This window comes from Oncorhynchus clarkii, chromosome 26 (assembly GCF_045791955.1).
Source record: "Oncorhynchus clarkii lewisi isolate Uvic-CL-2024 chromosome 26, UVic_Ocla_1.0, whole genome shotgun sequence".
NCBI lineage: Eukaryota > Metazoa > Chordata > Actinopteri > Salmoniformes > Salmonidae > Oncorhynchus > Oncorhynchus clarkii.
The window spans coordinates 2,405,755-2,425,034 of record NC_092172.1 but is presented as its reverse complement, the minus strand read 5'-3'; the positions used below and the strand labels follow the sequence as shown (position 1 = coordinate 2,425,034).

At 42.9% G+C, this 19,280-nt stretch overlaps 1 protein-coding gene across 1 annotated transcript in view; it reads left to right on the top strand.

Annotated features, from left to right (window-relative positions):
- LOC139384764 (MAM domain-containing glycosylphosphatidylinositol anchor protein 1-like) overlaps positions 1–19,280 on the top strand; it is a 369,693-nt gene that overhangs the window by 276,074 nt on the left and 74,339 nt on the right. The window contains exons 11-12 of the mRNA XM_071129638.1: positions 6,429–6,695; positions 7,048–7,196. Of these exons, the coding sequence (XP_070985739.1) occupies positions 6,429–6,695; positions 7,048–7,196 (416 nt within the window). The remainder of the gene's footprint in view (positions 1–6,428; positions 6,696–7,047; positions 7,197–19,280) is intronic.

Genomic DNA, 19,280 nt, shown 5'->3' with positions numbered 1-19,280 from the left:
TTTAAAAAATTATAATTCTTCACATTAAAAAAAAAATCTTCACATTTTCAAACAGTCCATTTATATTTTCCAACGGGGCTATACATTTGGGTGAGTTTTTTAAATTTTCATCTCGCCTGAGTTTCTCTGCCAAAAATAAAATTAAACCATCAGCCAATTTGAAAAATAAGCCACAGGAGGTTTTGAGTGAGAATTAAGACGACTTTCAAGTAGTAAGGCATGTATAAAAGCAACATATACCATTAATAAGATGGGTCTAGAAGTTTCGTATATGGTGAGCTACCGAGTGGCTAGGACAGGCAAGTCCCATACTATTGTAGAGGACTTAATTATTCCTGCTGCCACGGTTATTGCTGGGACAATGCTGGGGGAAAAGGCAAAAAAGAACTATACAGACAATGCCTTCATCAAACAACACTGTTGATGCATTTAGTGACATGGCAGGATATGTTTTGAAACAGTTACTGCTTTGCATACAAGCCAGTGAATTATATGCGTTAGAGCTGGATGAGTCAACAGACATGGCGGGCCTGGCACAGCACCTGGTATATGTCCATTACGTTTATGGGCGGTCAATTAAGGAAGACATCCTCTTCTGCAAACCACTGGAAACCAGGACAACAGGAGAGGATATTTTTAAAGTACTGGAAAGCTTTGTGACATAAATTGGACTTTGGAGGTCAAGATGTGTTGGTATCTGTACCGATGGTGCAAAAGCCATGACAGGGAGACATAGTGAAGTGTGTAATGCACATGCAAGCAGTTGCTCCCGACACCAATTGGGTACACTGCAGCATCCCCCGAGAGGCTCTTGCTGCCATGAGGATGCTTGACAGCTTGAAAGACGTTTTGGACGCTACAATGAAAATTGATGACTTTGTTAAAGCAGGGCCCCTGAAATCTCGTGTATTTTCTGCACTATGCAATGATATGGGCAGCGACCATGTAACACTTTTACAACATACAGAAGTGCACTGGTTTTCAAGGGGCAAAGTATTGACATGTTTTTTTAATTGAGAGACTAGCTTAAAGTTTTCTTTACTGACCATAATTTTCACTTGTCTGACCGCTTGCATGATGACGAGTTTCTCACACGACTGGCCTATCTTGGTGATGTTTTTTCTTGCCTGAATGATCTGAATCTGGGATTACAGGGACTCTCCGCAAGTATTTTCAATGTGCGGGACAAAATTGAGGCTATGATTAAGAAGTTGGAGTTCTTCTCAGTCTGCAAGGACAACACACAGGTCTTTCCATCATTGTATGATTTTTTGTGTGCAAATGAACTCAAGTTTATGGACAATGTCAAATGTTATGTAGCAAAGCACCTGAGTTGGGTGCGCAATTACCAAATACTTTTCCGAAACGGATGACACAAACACCTGGATTCATTATCCCTTTAATGGCCTGCCTCCAGTCCACTTACCGATATCTGAACAAGAGAGCCTCATCAAAATTGCAAAAAGCGGTTCTGTGAAAATGTAATTTAATCAGAAGCCACTGCCAGGTTTCTGGATTGGGCTGCGCTCACAATATCTTGCGTTGGCAAATCACGCTGTTAAGACACTGATGCCCTTTGCACCCACGTACCTATGTGAGAGTGGATTCTCGGCCCTCGCTAGCATGAAAACTAAATACAGGCACAGACTGTGTGTGGAAAATGAGACTCTTCAATACAACCCAACATTGCAGAGCTATGTGCATCCTTTCAAGCACAACCTCATTAACCTGTGGTGAGTTATTCACAATATTAAATTAACAAATACATTTTTATATGTAAGATGGTTGAATAAATAGAAAAATGATTGACTATTATTATTTTAATTTGTGCCCCGGTCCTATAAGAGCTCTTTGTCACTTCCCACGAGCCGGGTTGTGACAAAAAATCACACAAATTCTTATGTTTAATAAATGTATCGTATAGTGTGTGTGTGTGTGGCAGGCTTACAATGATGGCAAAAAACAACATTTTAGAGTGTGCTGACCCTGGTGCTAGAGGTGGTATGCAGCTGGAGGTTGAATGTTTGAAGGGATACGGGACTATAACAAGTTTGGGAACCACTGCTCTACAAGGAGCCAGGCATTCCTGTGTCTACCCTTCTCAGTGGCAAGGCTGTGCCCACTGAACCTGTACTTTGTCAAGGTTTTTCTAAGGTTTTGATCTTGGTCAAACCATTTTCCACGGTGTACAGTACTGTCAATTTAGGGCCAGATAGCACTGCATTTCGCTTGTGCTTCCTAATAAATAATGTAATTTTGTTTTGACTGTGTTGTGTTTTGGTTTATTCTGATTGACTGGATGTTCTTGTCCTGAGGCTTCAGTGTGTTAGTAGAACAGGTTTATGAACCAGCTGGATGTGGAGACTATATTCTTTGCTCAGATCTTGACATTGCAGGACTTGGTAATGTTAATGTATTTTAGATGTTTCCAAAACTGCCATGAAGTGCAATTGGTTCAATGACACATTCAATTAGTTTTAGGCAAATTTATTTCAATTTGAATTCGTTTTTAGTGGCGTAAAATGCCCTGCGTGCTTTCTCTCAGTTCATTCACTGCCTCATTTAGGTGTCCAGTTAAGCTCATTTTTAAACGTAAGAAATTGTAGTGTGTGCAGTACTCGATATATGTTGTACTAATTGAGCATTTTGGTCTAATTCCCTGAGATCTGGATATTCCCTGGAAAATCATTCTTTTTGACTTTTTGGGGTTCAGGCTCTGCTGTGGGTGACAGCAGGCACAGGTCATCTGCGAACAGCAGACATTTAACCTCTGAATTGTGGTGACTAGCACCAGGGGCTGAGGATTTTTCTAGAATTGTGGCCTAGACTGCAACCCTGGCGAAGGCCCCACCCCTGGTTAAAGAATTATGTTATTTTCTTGCCAATTTTGATGCTGCACTTATTACCAGAATACATTGATTTAATGATAGAATCAAATTCTTTTCGGAAGTTGATAAATCGAGTGTACATTTTGGTATTATTTTGGTGGAGTGTGTTGGGTGTAAATATGATTGGTCGTACGATGTTTTGGTATAAATCCCATTAGCCTTTCATTCAAGACATTGTGCTTTTTAAGGAAGTTTAGATCTCTTGTATTTATAAATCTACAGAAAACCTTCCCCAGGTTACTGTTCACACGAATGCCTATGTAATCAAAATGTGTCTCCATTCTTAAAGCTTGGGGTTATGCGTCCTTGATTCCAGATGTCAGGGAAATAACCTACACTCAAATTAAACAGTTTTAATATAGCCAATTTAAATGTTGCACTAGTGAATTTGATCATCTCATTTAGGATTCCAGGTCTGCATGCTTTTTTAAATTTGAGGGCCTGAGATTTCTTATAGAGCTCCTGGTCAGTAATTGGGGAGTCCAATGGATTTTTCATGAATTTTGCATGGTTCTGCGTTTGCATCAGTTTGAACGGTGTTGTAGAGTGTTTTAAAGTGGCTTGTCCAATATGTCACCATTTTGTATTGTTAATTTCTCTAGTTTAGATTTTTTGTAGGTTTTTCCAATTTTGCGAGAAGATGTTTATGTTTATGGACTCCTAATTAGTGTCAGCTGCTTGAAGTTGTACTGTGCATTTTTGGTTCTGAGTGTACAGTACATTTATAGTTTTAAAGTCTCACAGTAATTAGGGTGTAATTCACCATTATTTGGGTCTCTGTGCTTTTGGCTTAATACTGTTTACATTTTTTTCCTTCTGCATCAAACCAGTTTTCATCTGTGGTCTTTTTTGGTTCGTTTTTTATCAATTTCAGTTGTGCTTCTTTTGCCGTTTTCCAGAATATATTGTTGATGTTTTTTATTGCTAGATGTATGCCTTCTTTACTGTTAGTGGATGTGGTATCCAGAAAATTATCTAAGAGTGTTTGAATTTTTTGGTTACTGGTTGCTTTCTGCTATTCTTATGTGCTGTTTTTGGCCCATCTGTATGAATTTCTGATTTTGTAAAGCTTACTGGGCTGTGAATGTGTGGTTGTTTTCCATGTCTGTTCTTTTGAGGAACAATGTCATTTGGCAGTAATCAGACAGAGGTCTTAGTGACTTGACAGTGAAGAAGCTGGGAAAGAAAGGGTATATGTCTGTAATCATATAGTCTACTGTGCTGTGGACAGGAAGTGAGCAACAGGTGAATCTCCCCAAAGAGTAACCTACCTTTGACAAAGTAGAGACCCAGGCTTCGACAGAGCTGCAACAGATCCCTTCTGTTTTTGTTGATGGCTCCGTCACTGTTGTTTCTATTGGGGAGATTACGACAGTTGGGAGCAGTATGGCCTGTAAGAAAGCCCTCCCCTCGTGTGGTTGTTAGAACGGGTAGTGTTCCTGTTCGCTCGTTTATGTCCCCACAGACGAGCACATTTCCCTGGGACTGGAAATGGCACGCCTCTTCCTCAAGGATGGGAAATATCTCCTCTGAGTAATATGGGGATTTTGGGGGGATATATATATATATTGTGCATAAGAACACATATTTTTCTGTCAATACAAGTTTTTTGAAAGTTTTTTTTTAACCAAATGTGATATTTACCCATTTTGAGGGGATCAATTTGATTGTGTAGTTTGGTTTTGTAGCAAATGATCAATCCTCCAGATTCTCTGCCTCTATTGACAGAGCTGTGTTTCTGTGACGGCAAAATTACCTTTCTGTAGCCTGTGGGACAGTGACTGACAATGTCTGCCTTACACCATGTCTCCTGCAGAATGATGACATCAACATATTTAAGATTTTTTTTTACTACAGTGCTAAAGTCTTTGGTCCAAAGGTTGATGAGTTCAGGCTCTCAATGTTCCACATGCTCACTGATAGCGATCTCATGTTACAAAAAGAAAGAATACTATGTTGATAAGAGTGAGAAACAAGAAAACAGAAAACATTTGTTATCTTTTTCTTCATTGAACAAGTAAACTTGGAGGAGCTGTTTAATCTCACTCAATCCTACAGAGTTCTCCTGTCCACTGAGGGCCTCCGCATAGTTGCACTGGTCCTGCTTTTGGGCCCTGTGGAGGGAAGGGGGGCAAGGTCTGGGTGAGTGTGGGTCAGTGGGGCGTAGCGGTGTTTGGGGTGGTGAGGGGTTGCAGCTTCTCTCTCTCATCTCTTCCTCATTCTTGCTCTCCAAAGAATCAATATTCTTCCAAAAATGGTTCTTAAGATGTTAAAGGTTCTATATAGAACCCTTTGCCATACAAAGGGGTTCATCTGATCAAAACAGTTATTGGTAGAACCCTATCCCTCTTCAAAGAACCCTATTGGAACCCTTTTTTCTAAGAGTGTAGGTATTCTGCACTAAGGAAGTGAGTTATTCTTACAATGAGAAGATTCAAGCTTGCGTACTCAGATATAATAATAATAATTTACTGGATTCCAGTAGCCCAAAGCACTTTACCTAGGCTTGCTAGCACTGACAACTTCTTTATTGAGGAAAATGTACTTACTACGACTGTGATATGTGGTTGTCTCACCTAGCTACCTTAAGAGGAATGCACTTACTCTAAGTCGCACTTGATAAGAGCGTCTTCTAAATGACAAAAATGTAAAATATACAATTACCAGGCCTTGGTATCAACTCCACAATCTACAATTCATCTCCCTTATCGTCCAGGTCTCTTTGAAACACGGCCAAAACATAGTCTATAATTACATAGCCATTGCCAATAAAGACAAAATTCAACGGTAGCTTAAGGCTAACGTCGTGTGAACCATAACGTTTGTGACCCCATACGTATCGTGGCATCGTTAGCGCTGCATTTGCATCCTTTGCTAATAAGTAGCCTATTAGCTTAATGGCAGCGCGGGGTGATTTGCAGCAGTATAATTCTGCTACGGTGCTAGCCATTGGACCTGGAGGCTAGTCAGTCATTCTCCGTGGATAGCTTCTGACATGTTAATTACACACGATTAGTGCTTAGCACGACGCTAACATCTGCGCCTTGTGGCGTCCGATCCATCATGTCAGTTTTCACATGTCAGGTGTGACGTCTCTCTTGCTCCCTGTCTTTATTCTCCTGCTGGGTACTGTATGCAGGGAGAGGTTCCTGGGATAAGCTGTAGAGAGGCCAGGGTTTTATTCCACAAAATTAATTGATTATCAAGCGGCTTAGTATTGTTTTCTTACGTCTAAAGACGTAAAGAACAATACTAAACCACTGATCATGATTCAAGGTTTCTCCTTCTTTCATTATGTTGCTGGGACCATTGTTGTGAAGACACCTATCTCCTTTTCTGCTTTCTTACTCTTCCCTCCACCCTCTCTCTCTCTACCTCCCTTTCTTGCATTATTCCATTAAAGATCTGTCTTTCTCAAAAACTGTGAGAGGAGGCTATTTGGGAACACTTTTTTTGAAGGCTACCTACATAAGGATGTCATAACACGTTTATAACCCATACATAACTTATTAATTAACACTATTTTCCCCCTTCACTCAGACGCTCCAGTCCTGGACCCGGTCTTTCAGGATGTCCGTTCACCCAACTACCAGTTTGTGACGTTGCGCTGCCTCATTCAGAAGTCCAACCCGGCACGAGTGGCCAGTGTCCGCTGGGTCCGAAACGGCGAGCCCCTGTCCTCCCTGACCCCGAACCCGCAGGAGAACCCGCAGCTGAAATTCAAGCTGGACCCCAGCAACAATGGCACATATGAATGCCGCGTCAGCAACGGCGTGGGCAGCTCCACCTGCACCTTCAACGTCTCGTGTGAGTACCAGAAGAGGTTGGAGTTCCTGGTAGTGTTAGGGTCAATTCCATATCAATTCAGTCCTTTCAGGATGTCCAATTTAGGATTGCAGTGTTTGGTTTTCAACAGACATAATGGGACCCATATGGTTATGGCTACAAGATGAAAAGAGAGCAGTTTCACATGTCATAAAATATAGGACTGAAAATGAAGTGCATTACAACTTTTAAAACAAATGGGCGTCTGACCCTCTGATACACAAATGGGCGTCTGACCCTCTGATACACAATTCATAAAGTACCAAACCAACCAACCAACCAAAACTCCCACTCCCTCTTCTCCTTCTTCTTTCTCCCTCCCCCAACACTGTAGCCCGTCCATACAACGCAGAGTTTTACTTTGATACGCCCAACCCCATCCGCATTCAGAAGGTCAACAACTACTCCTACAACCTCCAGTGGACCCAGAGAGAGCCAGCAGCTACAGACCGCATCATCGGCTACTGGGTCAACGTCCGCACGGTGGGTCACACACACACACAGGCACACACACGCACGCACACACACACACACAAACACAAGCGCGCGCACACACACACGCACTGCTTAAGGTGCCTCACACACACTGCTGAAGGAGTCACACACACATTGCAGAAAGAGTCCCCCACACATTGCAGAAGGAGCCTACACACACGCACACACACACACTCACTCACTCACTGACCCACTCACTCAGGAGCACTATATTGAGTGTTGTGTGAAGTTAAATAAGTGAACGTGGGCCTTCATAATTTGAGCCAGGGGAATAGCTGAGGCTGTGTTGGGAGTGGACAGTGGATCGATGGGAGCTTGTACTGCATTAACAACACTCTCTGAGCAGCCAAGATCCAGAGTGACACCTCTCTCCACCCTTCTCTTCCTCTCCTCCTAGCTACATGCCTCTCCTCTCCCCTTTCCCCTCTTCCTCTCTCTCCTCCACTCTCCATGCTTTCCTCTCCTCTCCTCTCCTCTCCTCTATTTTACTTTATTTTCTTGTCCTCTCCTCTATTATCCTTTCACTCCCTTCTACTCCTCGCCTCCTCTTTCCTCCTCTCCTCTATTCCCCTTTCTTCTCTATTCTCCTTTCTCCTCCTCTCTGCCTCTTCTCCCCTCATATTGCCCATCTCCACCTCTCCTCTTCCTCTATTCTCCTCTCCCCTTTCTTCTCCTCCCCTTCTCTCTTCCTCTCCTCTCCACCCTCTCATCCCCTCTCCATTCCTCTCATCTCCTCCACCCCCCTCTCCTCATGCTAATTGAGGACAGATACTCTCTGACAGATACAACCTCTCTTTATAAAGTTGGCAGTCTCCTGCTCAAAACGCATATCCTCCCTAATCATGACAGTGGCAGTGTCACATGGCAAATTACTCCATTGTTGTAACAGCGGGGTGGGCAGTTTCAGACGTCGCAGGTTGACTTTTAATATCATGAGTCTTGCCCTGGAGGTAGAACTGAGTGGTTTCCACTAGATGGGCCAGAGCCAAAGTCAGAATTGACTATATTATATACTAGATACAAGTGTTATTCACATAATTAAAGATAGACTTCTCCTTAATGCAACAGCTGTGTCAGATTTTAAAAAACTTTACGGAAAAAGCATAATCTGAAAACGGCGCTCAGAGCCCAAAACATAAAAATATCTAAATATCCAAATATCCATTTTGGAGTCAACAGAAGTTAGAAATAACACCATAAATATTCACTTAACTTTGATGATCTTCATCAGAAGGCACTCCCAAGAATCCCAGTTCGACAATAAATGACTGATTTGTTCCATGAAGTCCATTATTTATGTCCAAATAGCCACTTGTTGTTAGCATGTTCAGCCTACTAATTCATCATCATGAGGTGCGAGCACTTTGTCCAGACAAAAAGTTGAAAAGTTCCGTTACAGTCCTTTAGAAACATGTCAAACGATGTATGGAATCAATCGTTAGGATGTTTTTAACATAAAACATCAATAATGTTCCAACCGGAGAATTCCTATGTCTGAAGAAAAGCACTGGAACGAGAGGTATATCTGTCGGGAGTGCGTATCACGAGCCTGGGACACTCTGCCAGACCACTGACTCAAAGAGGTCTCATGAGCCCCTCCTTTATAGGAGAATCATCATTCAAGTTTCTAAAGACGGTTGACATCTAGCGGAAGCCGTAGGATGTGCAACTTCACTCCATAGACACTGTGTATTCGGTAGGCCAAGCTTTGAAAAACTACAAACCTCAGATGTCCCACTTCCTGATTGGATTTTTCTCAGGTTTTCGCCTGCCATATGAGTTCTGATATACTCACAGATATCATTCAAACAGTTTTAGAAATTTCAGAGTGTTTTCTATCCAATACTAATAATAATATGCATATATTAGCATCTGGAACAGTGTAGGAGGCACTTCACTCTGGGCACGGTATTCATCCAAAAGTGAAAATGCTGCCCCCTATCCCAAAAAGGTTAGAAGTAACCTCCAACAGGGTATAAAGCCTGAACAAAATGACAGCTAATTACAGCTACAACCAAAGTTTCTCAATGTACAGTATACGTACAGTACCAGTCAATAGTTTAGACACACCTACAGTACTTATTCCAGGGCTTATGTTTACTTTTACTATTTTCTACATTGTAGAATATTAGTGAAGACATCAAAAACTATGAAATAACACATATGGAATCATGTAGTAACCAAAAAAAGTGTTTAAAAAATAAAAAAATATTTAATATTTGAGATTCTTCAAAGTAGCCACTCTTTGCCTTGAGGACAGCTTTGTATACTCTTGGCATTCTCTCAACCAGCTTCACGAGGTAGTCACTTACTCATGAATGAATTTTAATTAACAGGTGTGCCTTGTTAAAAGTTTATTTGTGGAATGTTTTACTTCTCAATGCATTTGTTTCAATCCGTTGTGTTGTGACGAGATAGGGTTGGTATATAGAAGATGGCCCTATTTGGTAAAAGGCCAAGTCCGTATTATGGCAAGAACCGCTTAGATAAGCAAAGAGAAATGACAGTCCATCATTACTTTAAGACATGATGGTCAGTCAATCAGGAACATTTCAAGAACTTTGAAAGTTGTATGTGCTATGATGAAACTGGCTCTCATGAAGACCGCCACAGGAAAGGAAGACCCAGAGTTACCTCTGCTGCAGATGATAAAAGCATTAGAGTTAACTGCACCTGATTACAGCCCAAATAAATTCTTCACAGAGTTAAAGTAACAGACACATCTCAACATCAACTGTTCAGAGGAGACTGAGTGAATCAGGCCTTCATGGTCGAATTGCCTCAAATAAACCACTACTAAAGGACATCAATAATAAGAAGAGACTTGCTTGGGCAAAGAAATTTCTGATCCATATTTGAGATTTTTGATTCCAATCGCTGTGTCTTTGTGAGACGTAGAGTAGGTGAACGGATGATCTCTGAGTGTGTAGTTCCCACTTTGAAGCATGGAGGAGGAGGTGTGATGGTGTCGGTTTGCTTTGCTGGTGACACTGTCAGTGATTTATTTAGAATTCAAGGCACACTTAACCAGCATGGCTACCACAGCATTCTGCAGCGATACGCCATCCCATCTGGTTTGCGTTTTGTGGGAATATCATTTGTTTTTCAACAGGTCAATGACCCAAAACACACCTCCAGGCTGTGTAAGGGCTATTTGACCAAGACGGAGAGTGGTGGAGTGCTGGATCAGATGACCTGGCCTCCACATGGTTTGTGATGAGTCGTACTGCAGAGTGAAGGAAAAGCAGCCAACAATTGCTCAGCATATGTGGGAATTCCTTCAAGACTGTTGGAAAAGCATTCCTCGTGAAGCTGGTTGAGAGGATTCTAAGAGTGTGCAAAGCTGTCATCAAGGCAGAATCTCAAGTATAACATATATTTTATAACAGGTACTTTTTGGGTTAATGCATGATTCCATATGTGTTCTTTCATTTTTTTGATGTCTTCACTATTATTATATAATGTAGAACATTGTATAAATAAAGAAAACCCCCCGAATGAGTAGGTGTGTCCAAACTTTTGACTGGTACTGTATATTTAACACAAAACAAGCATAGACTTACATAAGAAAACAACATGAAAGTATGTACACTGAACAAAAATATTAACGCAACATGTAGTGTTGGTGCCACGTTTCATGAAGTGAAATAAAAGAAGAAATTTTCCATATGCACAAAAACCTTATTTCTCTGTCTGCAACAAACCCTTTTGTGGGGAAAGAATTAATCTGATTGGCCTGCCCTGGCTCCCCAGTGGGCGGGCCTGGCTACCAAGTGGGTGGGCCTATGCCCTCCAAGGCCCAAACATGGCTGCACCCTTGCGCTTCCCCCCCCAAAAATCCATAGATTAGGGCCTAATTTATTTATTTCAATTGACAGATTTTCTTATATGAACTGTAACTCAGTAAATCTTTGAAATTGTTGCATGTTGCATATATATTTTTGTTCAGTATCGATTAATGTAAACCCACAGTTCCAGGGCTATGCTTGCACATTGCATTACAAAATAATACTCTCCAAAATGACGATGAAATTAATCAAAGTTCACAAAAATAATAAACCACCACTTTAGGTAAGTAAGTTAATAAAGAGTTGCTTCAGAAGGCATAAAGTGCTGGTAGAATGAAGAGGATTACACCAAATTGTTGCAGACAATACCTGTGTTCCAATACTGATAATAACCGCACTAACCATATAATTTGTGACGTAAATTGAGTATATAGTATGCTTATTGGTCATAGTATGGATATCGTTAGTATGCCAAAAGTTCTCGGATGTTGAACTAAATTCGTCAAAATATGATTTATACACGCAGAGGACACATTGTCTGTACTTTAGGGCCCATAATGCAATTCTTCAGGAAATGGGCATGACTATACATCGTTTTCAGATTTGAAGAAAATGAGAGCCTATACAAATTCTTTGCTTTAACTAATTATGACAAATGTTAAGAAAATGTTGAGCAGTGTAATACAGTGGCTTGCGAAAGTATTCACCCTCTTGGCATTTTTCCTATTTTGTTGCCTTACAACCTGGAATTAGAACAGATTTTTGGGGGGTTGTATCATTTGATGCCTATCACTTTGAAGATGCAAAGCAGTTTTTATTGTGAAACAAACAAGAAATAAGACAAAAACAGAAAACTTGAGCGTGCATAACTATTCACACCCCCAAAGTCAATACTTTGAAGAGCCACCTTTTGCAGAAATTGCAGCTGCAAATATCTTGGGGTATGTCTCTATCATCTTGGCACATCTAGGCACATGGATTTTTGCCCGTTCTTCAAGGCAAAACTACTCCTGCTCCTTCAAGTTGGATGGGTTCCGCTGGTGTACAGCAATCTCCAGGACATTTAAATGTTTCCCCTTAAACCACTTGAGTGTTGCTTTAGCAGTATGCTTAGTGTCATTGTTCTGCTGGAAGGTGAACCTCTGTCCCAATCTCAAATCTCTGGAAGACTGAAACAGATTTCCCTCACGAATTTCCCTGTATTTAGTGCCATCCATCATTCCTTCAATTCTGACCAGTTTCCCAGTCCCTGCCAATAAAAAACATCCCCACAGCATGATGCTGCCACCACCATGCTTCACTGTGGGGATGATATTTTTTGGGGTGATGAGAGGTGTTGGGTACGCGCCAGAGAGAGTGTTTTCTTTGATGTTCAAAAAGCTCAATTTTAGCCTCATCTGACCAGAGTACCTTCTTCCATATGTTTGGGGAGTCTCCCACTTCCCTTTTGGAGAACACCAAATGTGTTTTCTTATTTATTTCTTTAAGCATTGGCTTCCAATCTTCGCTGTGGAGGTTTGCAGCTCCTTCAGGGTTATCTTTGGTCTCTTTGTTGCCTCTCTGATTAAGGCCCTCCTTGCCTGGTCTGTGAGTTTTGGTGGGCGGCCCTCTGTTGGCAGGTTTGTTGTGGTGCCACATTCTTTCCATTTTTTTAATAATGGATTTAAGGGTGCTCCATGGGATGTTCAAAGTTTCTGATATTTTTTTATAACCCAACCTTGATCTGTACTTCTCCAGAACTTAGTCCCTGACCTGTTTGGAGAGCTCCTTGGTCTTCATGGTGCCACTTGCTTTGTCGTGACCTTTGCTTAGTGGTGTTGCAGACTCCGGGGCCTTTCAGAACAGGTGAATATATACTTAGATTATGTGACACTTAGATTGCACACAGGTGAGCTTTATTTAACTAATTATGTGACTTCTGAAGATAATTTGTTGCACCAGATCTTATTTTTTGGCTTTGAAGCAAAGGGGGTGAATACATATGCACTTTTCTGTTTTTTATTTATTTTTATTTTTTTTGAAACAAGTTCTTTTTTTCATTTCACTTCACCAATTTGGACTATTTTGTGTATGTCCATTACATGAAATCCAAATGAAAATCCATTTAAATTACAGGATGTAATGCAACAAAATAGGAAAAACGCCGAGAGGGATGAATACTTTTGCAAGGCACTGTAAAATAATTTATTTTCAAATAAGTTATCTTACATGTTATGTTGGCTGACAATTTGTTAGCTACTCTGTTCTAACGAATCACATAGCATATCATTACAGCAGTATGTAGCATTATGTTAGCTAGCTATGTTAGTTGGCTACTTATACATCAAACTTGCAAGTATATTAACTATAGGCTATCTAACTACACAACGTTTGTTGACTTGATTATACACTTCATTCTTAGCTAAATGGTATGCGTTCTCAATGGACATTTGGCTGCTTTCGTAAATTCGCTCTGGCTATCTTCTCCAATTTCAGAGCACTCTCTGTGTACCAGAGTTCATCAATGCCATTGTAACAGAACAGACCATATCGTAAAAATGTCTGAAAACAAAAATGGCCTTTTTGGTCTTAATTTAAGGTTAGGATTAGGCATTAGTGGTAGCAGTGTGTTTAGGGTTAGGTTTAAAATAATATCGTATTACTTTATGGCTGTGCCAGCTATCAACCACTCTAGAGAGCTGCCTCCAGTACATGAGTCATCTTAATAAATGCCAAATCTGCTTTGTTTTCGCTTCTTCCTCTGTCTTCTTCCTCTGTCTTCTTCCTCTGTCTTGAAGCCTGTGATGAATAAATATGAATATATATATTCTATATCAAGGCCATCAGACTGTTAAACACCACTAACATTGAGTGGCTGCTGCCAACACACTGACACTGACACTGACTCAACTCCAGCCACTTTAATAATGGGAATTGATGGGAAATGATGTAAATATATCACTAGCCACTTTAAACAATGCTACCTTATATAATGTTACTTACCCTACATTATCCATCTCATATGCATACGTATATACTGTACTCTATATCATCGACTGCATCCTTATGTAATACATGTATCACTAGCCACTTTAACTATGCCACTTTGTTTACATACTCACCTCATGTATATACTGTACTCGATACCATCTACTGTATCCTGCCTATGCTGCTCTGTACCATCACTCATTCATATATCCTTATGTACATATTCTTTATCCCCTTACACTGTGTATAAGACAGATAAGATAAGATAAGATAAGTCGTTTTGGAATTGTGAGTTAGATTACTTGTTGGTTATTACTGCATTGTCGGAACTAGAAGCACAAGCATTTCGCTACACTCGCATTAACATCTGCTAACCATGTGTATGTGACAAATAAAATTTGATTTGATTTGATTTGTGTGTATGTTCGTATGTGCTGGTATGCATGCATATGTGTGTGTGTGTGTTTGTGTGTGTGTGTGTTCGTATGCATGACTCCAGATCTGCAGGAACAAAGCTGCCTATTTGGTTGACAACATACACAGGCCATACATTGGGTTCACATACTAACAGTGCTTTGCAAAAGTATTCATCCCAATTCGCATTTTCCCTATTTTGTTGCATTTCAACCTGTAATTTCAATGGATTTTGGGGGGATTTCATGTAATGGACATACCCAAAATAGTCAACATTGTTGAAGTGAAATATTTTTTTTTACTTAAATAAAAAATAAATAAAAAATGTGAAAAGTGGTGCGTGCACATGTATTCACCCCCTTTGCTATGAAGCCCCTAAATAAGATGTGGTGCGACCAATTACATTCAGAAGTCACATAATTAGTTAAATAAATTCCACCTATGTGCAATCTAAGTGTCACATGATCTGTCACATGATCTTTGTGTATATATATATACCAGTTCAGAAAGGCCCCAGAGTCTGCAACACCACTAAGCAAGGGGTACCGCCATGCAAGTGGCACCATGAAGACCAAGGAGTTCTCCAAACAGGTCAGGGACAAAGTTGTGGAGAAGTACAGATCAGGGTTGGGTTATAAAGAAATATCAGAAACTTTGAACATCCCACGAAGCGCCATTAAATCCATTATAAAAAAATGGAAAGAATCGACACCACAACAAACCTGGGGTTTCTGTCTCCCCAGTTGTCTTACGCGGTAATTGACTGGTCCCAGCTTCTCGATCACCCCGTATGGCCCGTGCCATGTTGCCAGGAACTTACTTTCGGCCGTGGGGATTAAGACCAACACCCTGTCTCCCACCTGGAATTCTCGGGGCTGTGCTCCCCGATTGTAGACCTGGGCTTGGGCGCTTTGGGCCTTCTCCATATGTTCCCTCACGACTGGCCATATGGCTGTCATCTGCTCCCTCGTCGTCTCCATGTGCTCTACCACGCTGCATAAGGGGGTTGGTTGGGCTTCCCACACCTCCTGGGTGAGGTCCAGTAGGCCGCGTGGCCTCCTCCCATAGAGGAGTTCGAAAGGGGAAAACCCAGTGGAGGACTGTGGTAATTCTCTGAGAAAATTAGGTGGGGTAGTAGCTGGTCCCAGTTCTTCCCGTCCTGCTCGATGACCTTCTGCAACATTTGTTTGAGCGTTTTATTGAAGCCCTCGACGAGCCAATCCATCTGCGAGTGAAAGACGCAGAGTCCGGATCTGCTTGATCTGCAGGCGACCACACAACTCCTTCATTAGGCGGGAAATAAACTCAGTACCTTGGTCTGTCAGGATCTCGTTCGGGATGCCCACCCACCTAAAGAGGTCGAACAGCTCCCAGGCGATTCCCTTGGATACCGCCGCCCGTAGGGGAATGGCCTCGGGATACCGGGTGGCATAGTCTACTGTTACAGTAGAGACAGTAGTCTTCCACGGCCCTCCTCATCCCGAGCCAGTGGAACAGGGCAGCGATTCGTTCCCGGGTCTTCTACATTCCCAGGTGCGCCCCCAACAGGTGGGTGTGGGCCAGCTGAAGAACGGTTCCCACGTACTGTCGGGGCAGCAACAATACCTCTCGAATTTCCCCTTGTTGGCGTGACACCTGATACAAAAGGTTATTCTTGATTTGGAAATGGGGGTACCACCAGTCACTCACCCCCCGAAGTAGCTGTCCATCCACCGCTATCACTTGGGCTACGGCGGATTTCAAGTTCGGATTCTCCCACTGGGCCATCCCGAATTGTCCCCTCAGTTGGTCCCCAGAGGGTGTCTTGACTGGCCCCTCAAAATCTTCCTCCCGGCACCCCCTCCAACTCTGACTCCGGACCCGTAGATACAGGTTGGTCAACCGTTTGCTTCCGGGCCGCACAGGCGATGGGTCATCCTCGCTCTGGTCTTCGGCCAGCTCGTACCTTCTTCCTCAGCTCGTGCCCCCACAGGGCCGTGAACAGCAGACAATCTCGTCCCATTAGGAGAGGTACCGGTAACTCTGGTACTGCACCAACCATCATCTGGCAGCTCCTTGTGGCATCATGATGTTGGCCAATACGGTTGGATACCGCTTTGTGTCCCCGTGAACACAAGAAATGGACATCTTCCTACCATATTCGGTCTCCTGGTTCAGCAGGTACGTTGTTACGAGGGTAACCATACTTCCGGAGTCTAATAGAGCTTCCGTGTCGTGTCCGTCAACCTTCACTGGGACCATGGGTGCAATTGATTCGTGGTGTGCCCAACAGGAGGTGACGTAGTTCACCCACCTCGCGTGACCCACCTCGCCTCCGGGGCTTGCTAATTGCATCGACTCCTCTCGAGCCGAGCAATTCCAAGCAATGTGCCCCTGGGCACCACACTCAAAACACCTCCTTTGGTCTCCATCCACCTGGGGTCGTTGGTGGCGGGTTGGCCCTACCCCAGCCGTCTCCCCAGGGGTTTGCTTTCCTTTGACCCTGCCAACTGTCGGTTCGGGGTACACAGCAGTGGGGTTGTCCTTTCGACTACTCGAACAGGTCGGCAACTCGGCCTGGCTCCCAATCAGCAGGGCCTGAGTGTTCTAATGCATCTCCACTGCTTCCAGGAGGCCCTCCAAGGTCTGGGGTGTGCAGAGACTTGCTGCCCTCTTCATGTCGTGGGGTAGTGCCCATAGGAAGCGATCCAGGACCACTTTGTCTAGGATGGAGATGGTGGATACGTTGGTTAGGATCCATCCCCTGGTGACGCGCAGTAGGCTCGTCAGCTACGAACCTGCACTCGTGGAATAGTTGAGCCTGATGGGCCAGGCTGTACCTGTAGCGGCTGAGTATCTCCCGTTGTAGTTAGCCGCCTGTTCATCGTTTAGGTCCCTATATGCCTTTTGGGCATTCCCAGAGAGGAACGGGGCCAGCAGACTGGCCCACTTCTACCTTGACCATCTGTCCTGTAGTGCTATCCGTTCGAACGTACAGAGGCAGGTTTCGATATTGTCTTCTTCTGTTAGCTTGATTAAAAACTTGTTTGGATGTGATTCAGTAGACGCCCCTCCTTGTAGCTTCCTGATTTCCTCAATGAGGCGAACGTTTTGTAGCCGTTGTTCCTCCAGCGTCCGTTCCTGAACCGCCTGTTTGGCTTGTTGGGCCCGGATGAACTGAGCTATCAACTCGTCCATGCTGATGCTGAATAAACATAAACTCTGATCTGACCACGTTATCAGAGTGCCCGCATTCTCCACCACTTGTGGCAGACCAGGGGGTTGGGTCAAAACGTTTACACAGATCAGACACAGACAGAGTAGTATTAGCTCAGTTTCAAAGGTGTTTATTAAAATAATAGTTCAAAAGAAAAGAATAGGTCTCCCCCATGAGACCCTCTCCGGGATACCGTCTTCTGGGCTCCGGGTCTTGCTGTATCCTGTGGGGATCAAAAACTGAACTCACTCCTGTTACTTCTGCAACCATCCCCAACTATACGGGAGTCCTTTCTTCCCCCAATCTCTTTCCTGTGTGCTGCCCTTCTGGCAGCTTTGTGGGACTTGTACAGCTGGTGAGCAATCAGCCCTTGATTACTCACCAATTCCCAATCAGCCTCAATTAGTCCTGGCCGGTGGGTCCGTCCAGACCTGGCACGTCCAGCAGATGGAGCCATCGCCTTGTGATGTATACTCCATCTGTCCCCAGGCCTCGACGAGTTTCCCCCTGGTGGCTGACCTGCTGTTCGCCACAGTAAACTTCTGACCCACTGGGAACTTGATGAAAGAAATATGAGCTATTTTAAATCATTCTCTCTTATTCTTAAAATAAAGTTGTGATCCTAACTGACCAAAGACAGGACATTTTTACTAGGATTAAATGTCAGGAATTGTGAAAAACTGAGTTTAAATGTATTTGGTGTATGTAAACTTCCAACCTTAACTGTACATTTGCAAGACACTGTACTGTGTATTCAAGTATGTGTGAACACGTATGGACACACACACACCCACACACAAACAAGCACACACACACACACACACACACAGCTTTCCCAGCGTGTTAGTCAGGACAGTACATTACCCTCTTCTAGTAATGCATGAAGACATGAAGGCTAACCCCAGCTGCTAGTCTTCAAAGGTGTACGACTGATGCCGGTGGCAGCTTTGACACCTCTATCCCAACAAACATCTTAACAAAAATCCCTGAGTGAGAAATGATTGACTGAGAACAGTCAATCTTCACCCTGTGAAGGCTGACCCTTTTTGTGTGAAGATCTGTCGGCACATGCTTGAGTAGATAATATACACACATGTATAGTATGTTTATCAAATCAAGCCAACTTGACACAACTGTGGGAAGCACTGGAGTCAACATGGGCCAGCATCCCTGTGTAAAACTTTTGATACCTTGTTGAGTCCATGCCCCAAATAATTGAGGCTGTTCTGAGGGCAAAGGGGGGTGCAACTCAATATTAGGAATGTGATCACACAGACACACACAGAGGCAGATACACACACATACACAGGTGGGGTGGGGTAAAAACTTGACATTTACGTTTGTGATAATGTATATGAGGGCCTTGCACTGGGATTGAACCCGCGATCCTTGGAGCCGTACTTGCACCCTAGCAAGCCGCGAGCCTACTAGATAGTAATAGGCGCTCAGGTTGCCTCTAGTGGACGGTATCGATGGCAATTCTTGATGTCCTGGGGACCTGGACAAACGTTGATTACTGAAGTAGATCTGGTGTGACCTGGCTGCATAGACACATTATATTGTAAATGAACACACACATATGAGAACGCATGTTAGTACTACCAGTGGTGGGAAAAGTACTCAGTTGTCATACTTGAGTAAAAGTAAAGATACTTTAACCTCTAGTGACTCCCCATCCCGCGAGCGTAATCATCGCCTGACACTAAT